Source organism: Pteropus medius, unplaced genomic scaffold, assembly GCF_902729225.1.
Source record: "Pteropus medius unplaced genomic scaffold, Ma_sr-lr_union100, whole genome shotgun sequence".
Taxonomy (NCBI): domain Eukaryota; kingdom Metazoa; phylum Chordata; class Mammalia; order Chiroptera; family Pteropodidae; genus Pteropus; species Pteropus medius.
In genome coordinates, this window is record NW_024349519.1 from 11208254 (window position 1) to 11220514 (window position 12261).

Consider the following 12261-nt stretch of genomic DNA (forward strand, 5'->3'; position numbering starts at 1 on the left):
TATTTGATAAAGACAAAAATACAACACACATTTTTTGTATCCTGTATTGCTTTAAAATAACAGCTTATGAGGCCAATAATAAGGAATATGAAAGACTAAAGAGGACATCTAGATCAATTGAAAATAACTTCAATCAGATTTTCTCAGATTCCAAGTGGAATCAAAATTCATTTTCCATTTCATCAACAGATATTCATAGAGCACTGTTCGTAGATATACGTAGAACAGATATTGCAGGCCAGGCATGCTGTACTTGAATCTGAGGCTACAAAAATAAGTGCATCTCAGTTTCTTCCCTCGAAGAATTAACAAAGTGACATCTTTCACTGTAAGAATTTAACAGATCTTAATATTGTCTTTAAAATAGTAATATTCTTATCAATACTATTTTAACATTAAATGTATCGAAATATTTTTTGTATGTCAGCCACCATGCTAAGCATGTTATATTTTTTACATCAATTAATTCACACTGTATGTGGTAGTTCACAGCATGTCCCTGAAGTCAGAGGCCTTGTCTTGCAATTCTGGCTTAAACATGAGCATGAAAAGCCTCAGTTTCCTCAACTGTATAAAATGAAGATAATAGCACCCAACTCAATGAGATATCGTGAATGTTAAATGAGATGATCGTATTAAAAACTTAGAAAGTGTGAGACAACTGCCCTAAACTCTCAACTTCATAGAGAAACTGATTTTTGATAGGCACATTCCCTATCTTCTTTCTATGAAAGAAAAAGAAAAGGAAGTAGGATTTTGATACCTAGCCATTTAATAGCACATCAAATCTTGTATCAAAATTGATATCTGAAACAGCTGAAACTTTATAAAAAGTTGTTTTGAACTACGGTTGTGATAGAGGTAGGTATCAGAAAATCATCTCAAAGATGCGAATGAGTATCAGTGCCTTCTGTTGTTACAATTAGACACTTGAATTCTTTGTGAAATTTTGGAATAAAATACTACTTAAAAAAGTGTTTTGTATTATATATGGTCAATAAATATCAAGTATTATTATTATGATTATTATCATTATTGATATCAGCTTCCTGAAGTAGCCGATACCATTCTCCCTGTTTTACAAAAATAGAGCCTGAGCTCTGAGAAGTTAAGTACCCTGCTCCAGGTGACATAGCTAGTGAATGGCAGAGCTGGAATGCAGATCCTTGTCTACTGGCTTATTGCTCACCTTCCAGAATATATTATTTCTCTGATAGTAGCATCTTAATATTCTTTTCAATTAAAGTAGAAGGAGAAAATATGTACTTAGTAAAGTACTTTCAGCTCAATTCCATTTGGGAATCAGGACTCGATACTTCCAAGAGTCCTACAATCTAAATCATCAGGAGTCTGGGGTCCTGGGTGACAAAGAATTGCATGTGTAACACGCTTTTCTAATCTCGGTACGAGAGAACAATTTGTGAAGAACAAGAGTTTAAAATGTTATTTTTCTGGAAGAGAATCTTAGGTAAAAATTATAGAAGTCCATAATATTGTCATCAACCATTTGTGAATTATCTTATTTAGAGTAAGGGGTTCCTCTCACCCAGGTAGATGTATCCTCTGAACCCCCACAAAATCATGCCAGCTCTGGTTCTTCCTATGCTGCCATATCTTAAGTAGACCTTTCTTGACTTCATTTTATTTTCTCTAAAATAGACAAAGAAGTGTCCCTGCTCTTTTTCTACTAGGAATAAGCTGATTTGGACTAAAATAAAAGTTCTGAAGATGAAGAAAATACCAATAGTACCAAGAGAAATTGCCTGCCTCTCAGAAGCAATTTGGATTTTGCTGTACTTGGCAAACTTGGTGCAGAGTCATCCAAAATTACTTTCAGTAAGCTGATCTTCATTAAAAAGATGACTGTCCTTTCCCCTCCAATTTCCTGCATCCATGCACTGCAGTGTTGGCACTAAATCATCATTTTCCAAGGACTTCTCTTTATTGCCCAGAATCTCCTGTATTAATATCCATATCATCACTGTGCCCAGCCAGGCCACCTTCCCCCTTCAGAGCTATAGTCTCTGCAGGTGCCAAAGCCATGTAACAGGGAGGTGGAGGTGTTCTTCTGGCCCCGTAGAGGTAGTTCTGAGTTCTGATGAAGAGGTCAGATCACTAGGCTGGGTCCACAGCTCTGAGTACAAATCTGAGAGTTAAACTCAGATTTGAAGAAGCTAGGATTGGAAAAAACCTAGGAATTTTTGAGTGAGATGTTGTACCTCTAAAGGACCCCAATATTTCTTCACAGTCATCATAGTCACTAACACTGTAGTAGAGCTGTTTTACTTATGGCATTTGATTTCATTTTTATCTAAAATTGTACAACTGAGGAGGTTTAGAGTTAGCAAGAAATGAAAGCTTATGTGGAGAAACTTCTATGCTATGGATTTAGAGAATTTCCAATGACTTCATCAGAGACAGTTCATAATTATTGACAGTTTTCTATGAAAATGGAGACTTTGTTCAGAAGAAGTCTCTATTTTACCCAGCAATGACCAGCCACCCCGTCTCAGTGGAGAATGGTAGAGAATTGGGCAAAAAACTGCTAAAATCTTCTTCAGGGCCACAGAGAATTTTACAGATGCTGCAGGCTTCCCTTGGATGGTGCCAGAGCTGTGGATTATGCCTGTTGCATTTAATAAACCTACACACTGGCTTTGGTGATAGTGAAGGACACGTCCCAAGACTTTAATACGGATAAGAATTTTCTCTGCATGACTCACTTTCCATTATTGACCTTGACAAGAAACATTCGTTTTCTACAGCATCAGTTCCTATTGCTCTGAGGAAAACATATACACACATATTCAATAGCATTCCAGGAAATACAGGTCATCATCTGTATTCCATCATGCAGAAATTCTGTGTCATTTCAACTTTAGCAAACAATAGGAAATGAAGTAAAGAGCTCAATTACTAGGTAATTCTTCTGAGGATAGTGAACTTCCTACTCATGAAATGTCTCAAGTTATTATGGAGCCAACTGCTGGCCTTCGAATGTCATTCATGAACACCACAGAAGTCATGTCCACCCTCACTGGAGCCTTGGTGAGTCTCATCATCTTCACCCTCACTGGAGCTGATTTGGCCATTTTATAAGAAAAGCCCAGAATGAATCAGACCAACAGTGCTCTTTCATCTTCTGCCTTTATGCCTAATAATGGGCAAGTCAATGAAATCTTTGGGCTTCTGTTCTCCTTCCATGTTAAGCTAGAAAAGACTGAAAATATCACTTTCCTCTAACTTGTACTTTGAAATCTGTGGATAAAAAGAACAGAAATAGGCCGTCTATTTAGCACTGCATGGTTTTAGGGTCAGAGTATTACCACCAAAAGAAATTGGTGATAAATACCAATTTTGTCGATGTTCTTTTTGAGCACACAGTAGAATTTGGGACTTAAATCATTCTTTCACAGAAGTTTTGATCTCTTAGTCTTATCTCAGAAGAGGCACATAATTTTATTGTACCTTTTTTTTTTGTATTTTATAAAAACTACATTAGATTCTTCAATTCCAAAATTTTTTAGAATGAGCAAAGCAGAAATAGTTGTTGAGAGCACTCAAATAAAGTCATAGAATGGTTTCACATATCCATTCACATGCCAGGTTAAAGGTGATGAATTCAGTTCAGTGCAAAAGAGCAAATTCCTATGCTACTTTAAGAAAACAGGAATGAGTGGAGAGAGGAAAAGAATAGGCAGGAATAAGCGAAGGCAGAAACAATACTGTGGGTAGAACTGATCAAGAACATTTGAGACCACAGAAGGAGAAGTTAGATAACATGTATTTGAGGGAAGAAAGAAAAATTTTTAAGAATTGTTCTGCTCTTAGAAAGAGATACCATTTGAATTGTATAGTCCCTGATCCTATGGACAGATTAGACATGGAAAATTGGGAAAAAGACAACCTGTTTATTTTTAGTTTTGAAAACAATCTTCGAATCATACCTATCAATCTGAAATGGAATTTTAAATTTTACACAGGTTACTATTGGAACAAAAGTGCAATATTTATTTCTCAGGACGCAAAATGAAAAATGTTCTCTGAAGTAACACTACTACTGTTATCTGATATTGAGGACCCCTTCTGATGAGCCATCTATACTTATATTTCTTCAGAGTTACTGGAAGAGAGTGAAGATTAAGAGTGAATCAAAAATTTTCCAATTTTAAAAATAGCAGAGAATTTTTTTTTTCAATATTAACAAAAACTTACTTTAGCAAATCCAGTAGGAAGAAGACTATACTGGGTAGGAATCAGCACAGCCCAATCTGTCCCCACTGCCTGGCAGTCTTGGGGAAATAATTTTCTTATCTGTAAAACCAGAAGGTTGACCTTGCTCAAGAGTTCCCAAGAACTACTGAGAACAGCAGAGGCACACAACCTTCTGTCAGTTTCTCTTCTGCCCAACTGTCCTTTTTTGGAAGTTTTAGGGGTGTGGAAAATCTAAAACTTTAGTAAATACTGCTATGTGATCTCTAAGGTCCTTTTCCACTCTAAAGATCAACTGTTTTGTGATTCAGAATAACCTTGATTTCAGCATTTAAGATCATAAACAAAGATTTTGTCATGGGACCACCTAGGTCTGCTCAGTTTCAGGAGAAGTGTATTCCCTGGGGAAAAGCAGGAAAGGAAGGAGTACATCTACCATGGGGACAGGCTCTCTGAAGGGCCCAAATGGGGACCAAAGGCATCAGTGTGAGGCCTCTACTGTGCCATAATAGGGTGTCCTCATAAGCAGCAGGAACAGGTGATCCTTAGAAGTTCATGTGGGCGAGCAGCACAAGGAACATAGGTCAGGAGGAAATGGGGCCTGGCAACAAGGGCGACATCTGACCTCCTCCTTCAAGGGGCGATAGTACAGGCAGCCTCTTAAGGGAGGCTACAGTCTGTGAGAACAGAAGTTTGTCTGTACCAACAGACAAACTCTATGGGGGAGATACTCAGGAATTGGGCAACTGCAGTGTTCAACCACAGGTACGAAGCAGCCTCTCTCCTGTGCCAGGTGCTCAGTCTGCAAAAATGAATAAAATGGTACTCTATCCTTAAACAACCGGCCTGGACTTCCAAATAGTTAATGCTTTATTTCTTATCAAAGTTGAATACAAAAGCTCCCTCATTGTGCATTAATTCACCAAAAAGATTATGCTTTGTATTTTATTCCCTTTCACAAAAATAGGGAAAAATTTGAAATGGGTTTAAGGGAAGATTTGCTTAGTGCTTTTTGTGTTTGAGATCTATAAATTCACATTAATTTAAATACTTGGCCACATATTTTTTACATTCTACAAGTGTATATCTTTCTGTAGTATTTTGTTCTATAAAAGTGAAGTGTGAATCAAACCTTTCTGAAGCAAACAATATTGTACAAGGAGGTTTGCAGTTTTAAGGGCATATTTGGTGAGAGCTCTTCTTAAAAGAGACAACTGCCTTACAAATTAGACAGTTTGGGTCAGTTGGGACTTGGATATAGTAGATTTTTTGAGGTGTATTTACAGATCTAATTGCATATATTTTTATTGAGGTATAGAGTACATTTTATTGATGTCATAAGACATAACATACTAAATAACACATGAACACATAAACACTGCACTTGAAAGCACATATACCTTGTATTCGGTTTACAGAACATGTCCACATATATTATTTCATTTCATTTACTTCAAACAACAACCATTTAAGTTAGCCGTATTTTAAGCTGTTTTTAAGGCAGGCAATATTAAGCCTTTGTAATATAAACAAATAAGGCTTCATGAGGTCAAGTAAACCTCCTGTGACCACAGAACTCATGAGTAGCAGAGAAAACTCAGTTCCAGATGCTTTACTCTCCAATGAATTCTTTTCCCTCACTGTGAGCCCTCAAATTTAAAGTCTGTACCAGGACACTTTTCTTCCACTATAACTAATAGTGTCCTAGGGACCTTCAGAAGTTAGTGCATTTATAGGACCCTGATCTAGAGACATCTCTTTCCACCTGGAATACAAACTCTGCCATTTCCTCTCTCATGCTCTATTTAGCAGAAAATAATCCCCTAAAAATAATGTTATTATAGCATAATACTATTAATATTATCATTTATTGTTTAGTGTATATCAGATATCGTGCATAGTGTGAAATTTTTACTTCCTTTTACAAAATAAGAAAATGAGGAACTAGAGAACTTAAATAATTTGCCCAAGGTCCAACAACAGTAAATGTGAGAATTGAGATGCAAACAGGCTTTTTTTCTGAATCCAGAGTCCTGCCTTCTTTACCACTGGAGGTCACATCAATTTTAGAGCTGTAGGTGAACTATGAGGTTGAAGAAGCATCTCATCTTCAAAGAAGTAAGAGAGAATTAGATGGTTCTCAGAAAATGAAAGCAACGGCAATTATTCTCATAGCTGTTCCATAGGTATGCTGAGAAAAGAACAGAAGGAATGTACTTTATGGAGAAATAAATATAAAAAACTTTCCTACCTACCCTACAACCTTGGAATGGAATTAGGGGAATGTACAAGAGATGCCTTGGGGGTCATTGTATTAGACTATGAATACAGCCTCACATCCAAATACATCTAATCTTCTGAGAAATTGCCCCATGCATCAAATATTTGAGATGAAAAAAGAACAAGGCAGGAATGGAGATGTTAATGAGTCTCGGCTTACAGAAGCAGGCAGCTTCCAGGTTAAATCCGATTGAGGAGACGCCATTAACTTTCTTTCTGGTGCTTCCCAGTTACAGCATCAAGCACTTGTTCTGGGCTCTGCATTACAGGACTTCACTGTTTAACCATTTGGGGTCAACATCCATGAGACTGGAATAAGATGATACCATCAGATAATTTGCCATGTGGGGATTCAGCAGATCAAAAGAAGTTCACTAAGGATATGTTTCATTTCAAAATACCTAAAATTAAAGTTTTAAAGTAATAAAATGGGAAGATTGTGTCTTGTATTATTAATGTTACAGGTAAATTTATAGATACTCTCAAATGGGTTGTTTGAGCTTGCTAAAAGTTAGAATTTCAGTTTCACTTAATAGCAAAAAAGATTCTCTTTGCTCCATATAATTAAACTAAAGTGAAGCCATAGCAAATACCTTAAAATACTTAGCCCAGAGGTAAAAAAAAAAAAAAAATCCCGTCATCTTTTTAGATTGATGTGAATGAGAATGGAAAGTGTTCTGTTATCGCTTAGCTTCTGGGCAAGGTTCAAGAAAGTACACAATGACTGACTACTCACAAAGTTCTCAAACTAAAAGTTTAAAACATTTTTTATTCTAATGTGGAGAGAGATTTTTTATTTGAATTTCCTGTTCAGTTCCCTTTAGGCGTGCATCATAAAGATATGAAGGAGAGATGCGAGTGTCTTTAGTTATTGTATGCACAGCCTGTTGAACAACTTGTCAATAAATCATATTTAAAATTGGAGATAGCATCAACCTGTGAATGAGAGAGCAACCCTGTGTATGAGTAATTAGGTCCATTCTTTGAGACAGCAGTGGTGTTTCCCAAGCATGCTTTCAAAAGAGATCTCAGTACTGAGCTGAACCAAACATTCAGTAGCCAGAGTTTGGCTCTTGGTTCTCCAGATTGTGATTTGTCAAGTGTCAGTGGTTTTCACTGACTCCTTTGTGCTCTGTGTAGAGATCTCTGGTCAGAGCCCAGATTTCTCTTAACCAGGTAAACCAGAGCAAACTGGAGTCTGGTTTTATCTCCCTGGAGGCCAGAAAAGCATATAGTTTCTCACCTCATTGACTTTCCACTTTGAAAGTGAGGACTTTCAAAGTGGACTTCAGCCCCTAGCAATGGAGAGAGAGCAACTCTCACCCATACTGCTAAGATGTTTAAAGGTGAGATGTCATAATACAGAAGCATCTTAATCTCTGTGATGTTGTGTTCAAGTTTTTAAAAATCTGATACTCTCTAAGAAATTTGTAAACCTAAGTGGAGATTATTTTATATGGCTTAACATTTCTTTAAACCATATGCAATACAAGGACTTTCAAAAAATATTATTGTATCACTCGATATTGATGCCTGTGCTGACTGAAAATGGGCAGTGTTCCCATTCATTTTGATTATAGCTGGGGTCAAAAGTCCTGTGAGTGGAATCTGACCCACCACCTGTTTTAATAAATAAATTTTATTGGAACATAGTCGTGCCCTAAGTTTACATAGTGTTGATGGCTGCTTTCTTGCTACAAAGATAGAGTTCAGTAAAAAAGAAAGAGACCTATGGCCTTAAATGCCTGATATATTTATTTCCTGGCCCCTTATAGAAAAAGTGTGCCAACTCCTGGATTATAACATAGTGTTAGGGCCAGGAGCCTTCTGCTCTGACTCTGTTACTAGCTTTTGGGGCTGTGGGTAATTCATTTAATTCCTGTAAGCTTTAGTTTCTTCATTTATGACATGGAAGATACTGAGGATTAAGTTTTTAAATTAGATAATATGTTTAAATCCAGTACTGTCCTTGTCCCAGGCCCTACAGATATTGTGGACAGTCCCACATGAAACATTTAGCACAATGCCTGGCATAGAGGAAGCGCTCAACAAACATATAAGCATATAAGATAGCAAATTGTCTTTGCCCTTTGTTACTCCTTGTCTTCTACCACTCTGAGGCCATTGCTGTGGAGCCGCTGGAATCATAGCATTTTCCTTCCCCACTACTCTGCCAGATGGCAGCTCCGCTTCGTACATGGAGGCAGAAAACAACAAATGAGGTTTCATGAATGGAATAGGTGGGAAGAAAGTAGGTGAGGCTGTGTGATAAGGTGTGTGGAACACAGGAATCAGCCAGTGAAGTCAAAACTCCAGCAACAGAGCAGCATGTGGAACGTTGGCTCTGGAATCTGAAATTCCTGGCCTTATATCTTTGCTCTACTATATACTAGCTGCATGACCTAATTCAGCAAATCAGTTCACCTTCTCTTCTTCAGTGTCTGCATGGGTTAAACACTAATAACAATAACCAACAGGGATATGACGGTGAAGCCAGCTCACACACAGAACGTGCCGGGCACATACCATGTGCTCAGTAGATATTAACACTTCATGGTGCTGCTTTTTGAAGGCAGTGGTAAGAAGACGGTTGACATTGGAGATGTGGTGTCTGCATGGCCCACTCCTGTGTATTTCAGAACTTTGTTCACAGGTCACCTTTTCAGTGAGGCCTCGCCTGAGCACCCATATGAAACCTCAACTTCCTCCGCACCCTGGTCTCCCTCCTTTTCTTTCTTGTTTAATTTTTCTCCACCTGATATATCATACTTGGTGTGATGTACTCTGTGTTTTATTTGCTCATTGGCTGTTTCTCTCCACCCACATGAGTGTCTCAAGAATAGGAATTATTATCCATTTTGTTCACCAATATGCCCTTGGTACCTATAACTGTGTCAGGTACATAGTTGGTGTTTATTAAATATCTGTTGAATGAAAGAATAGAGCCCAGGAGGCCTTGATATGGCCAAAGAGGCACCCTGCTCAGTCAGGATCTGGGATCAGCTGGGACTAGAGGAACGAATGACAAGCAGGCTCACGGACTTGAGCTACCACCAGGGTCCAGTAATGACATCAGCATGGTCAATTACGGAACTGAGGTTTGTAGGAAACTTTAATAACTTTAAGGCCAAATGTGGGAAGTCGTAGAAGTACAAAGAGGGTTTTGGGTTTTTTCACTTGTGACTCTGGGCTCTGGCATGTGCAGGACTCTGCAAGGTGCTTGTGGCAATCAAATTCAGTGATTGGGTGGGGGATCCGGGCATGGTCCTCCTTGGCTGAATGTATCATCCCCCAATAGTGAGTAGGGTGGTTATTCCTTTTACCAAACAGTGAACCTTAAAACTTTTAAGAGTTTTTAGACCAACCAACTTATAAGATTTGAAGTATGGAATTAGAGCTCTAACTTGATTCACAGGATCTCCAAGTTAGGAACTTCAAATGCTTCTCTCTTGTTTTCTACCCTTGATACTAAAGCACAGACATTTAGAAAGCGAATAGAAGGAAAGTGGAGAGAATGTTTCTTTTAAAGGAGATGTGTTTAGAAATGAGAATATTCAGGTGTTTGCTTTTATAAAACCAACCTGCTTCACTAGACTGGAGTTCTTTGAGGGCAGGGCCTCTGTTTTATTCACAATTGTATTTTTAGTGTCCAGCATATTACAAGTCACATAATAGAGAGAGAATAAATAATTGAACAAGTAAGTGGGCTATATTAATTTTGGGCTTCTTATAGCATTAGTGCCTGACTAATATAGGATTTCTTTACATAATTTGCTTCATTCTTAAATTATTCCGTAATAAATTATAGTTATCATCTTTGGAATGAAGCAGATTTTGACTAAAATGCACGCAACAGTGATGGATAAAACTAAATGTTAGTGTTTTTCTGAGGCCAGTTGACAGGGCAAGAAGCACCCCTGTGGGTGTGTAGATGATGTGAAGGACTATGTTCCATGTACCACGCCAAAGGCTTTTAGATATATGATATCGTTAAGTCAAAGTTCCACTCTGGTAACACGAGCATTTCTTCATGTCTGGAAAGTCGAGCCAGTGTCAGCAAGAGAATCATATCAATACAGCTTGTCTGTGATAAGCTCCAAACTGCATGACTCAGAAGACAGCCTGTGGTTAGATTTGTCGTCATCATAAGGACTTTTACTAGCCAGAGTAGGGACACATTAGGTGACAAGTTCCTAGAGACCAAAACCATTGCCCATTGGTGACCAGCATCCCTCCCAAGATCTGATAGGGAATTCTCAGGTACTGTCTCCACAAATTCATGATGTGACCTGTTGTAGCACAGCATCCAAATTTGGTCACATGTTGCCCATAGGGTTACACAAGGACAGTAGCATGAGGAAGTAAAGGTCAGAGAGTCCATTCAGGACCCAAGAACAAACATGAGGGACTTCTCATGATGTCTGAGCTGCTGAAATCCCGGGCAATTTGAGCCTGCAAGATGAACCTATTGTTCTCCATATTAATGCCGAAGAACTAGCCCAGCGTGCTGGTGTGGCTGTAAAAAAAACTCGCATGTAGATGTTGTGTGAGAGGGGAGTTCATATTTGTTTCTCTGTCACAGGATAAGATTTATTTGAAAGTTAATTATGTGGGCTAGAATGCTCAAGGGAACTCCATTGCACCCCCAAAGTAATCCTGCTTTTCCCACCCTATTTTCCAGCATGGGCTACTGCATCCTTTTTGTGCATGGATTGAGCAAGCTCTGCACTTGGCTAAATCGATGTGGGGCCACCACCCTGACTGTGTCCACTGTGCTGCTGCTGTTGCTTTTCTCTTGGAAAACTGTAAAACAGAATGAAATTTGGCTGTCAAGAGAGTCCCTATTCAGGTATGAGTAGATGAATAAAAGCAAATCCCTTTCTTTCTTTTTTTTTTCTGCTTATGTATTTCTTTCCAAACAAATGAGGTAACATGGGTCTGGAATATTTATTAATCCAGAAAAAAAATTTTAGTGAATTTTTAAGTGGAAGATGTAATTTTATTTTCAGCTTCAACTTTGATTTTTAAAACAATATGTAATGTTTTACAAGAGCTCATGCTAAGTGAATTTAAGTGAGAATGAGGCTTGTGGGAAGGTTTTTGGGCCTGTGAATTGAGATGGAGACAGTCTTAATGATAATCTGGCCTATAAAATCAGCTATAACACAAGGAAACGATAGCCTAATTTCATTGTTCAGACAAGTGAATGGGAAAGGTATGCACACAGCAAGAAGGAGGAGAATGCAGTATATTTTCTTTAGAATATTCTAGAATATTAAGTTGTGATCTGTGATCTAGTTGCTTTATTTTGAACACTGATTGTGAACAAGGAAATGAAAGACTTTTTTTTATCTCCTGGTAGGTTTTTATGTGGTGTAGAAGCTGTTTCTGAATATAACAATGTCAACCTATAGCCCTAAACTTGTCATAAACAGTCTTTGGGACTGTGGCTCAGCATGCTATGTTTCTGGGACTTAGCCTATTTCCCCAGTGCCATAGTCATGGTGACCTTCGCCTTGGCTCCCCTGGAACTAGCATCCCAACAGTATTTTCCCAAACTCCCAGGGATCCCTAGCCTTTGCCCCCTTCCAGCTTCTGTCCTTATTTAGGATCCAATTGGCCAATTCCATCTATATGGTTTTTTACCTGGTTCTCTGTCAGCTGGTACCCAACACTTATTCTTTGGAGGTAAAAACAACTAAAACAGAACTGAGATCACTTAAAGAAAAAAAGGGAAAATATTGGAAGAGTGTAAGAAAGTTCATAGAC

At 38.2% G+C, this 12261-nt stretch overlaps 1 protein-coding gene across 8 annotated transcripts in view; it reads left to right on the forward strand.

Annotated features, from left to right (window-relative positions):
- Window positions 1-12261, forward strand: part of TMTC1 (transmembrane O-mannosyltransferase targeting cadherins 1) — a 476780-nt gene that overhangs the window by 393908 nt on the left and 70611 nt on the right. For 7 of the 8 annotated variants that reach the window (XM_039882400.1, XM_039882401.1, XM_039882395.1 and 4 more), the window contains one exon: window positions 11174-11341. The exons of the other annotated variant lie outside the window; for it this stretch is intronic. In XM_039882400.1, coding sequence (XP_039738334.1) covers window positions 11174-11341 — 168 coding nt within the window. The remainder of the gene's footprint in view (window positions 1-11173; window positions 11342-12261) is intronic. 8 annotated transcript variants of the gene reach the window in all.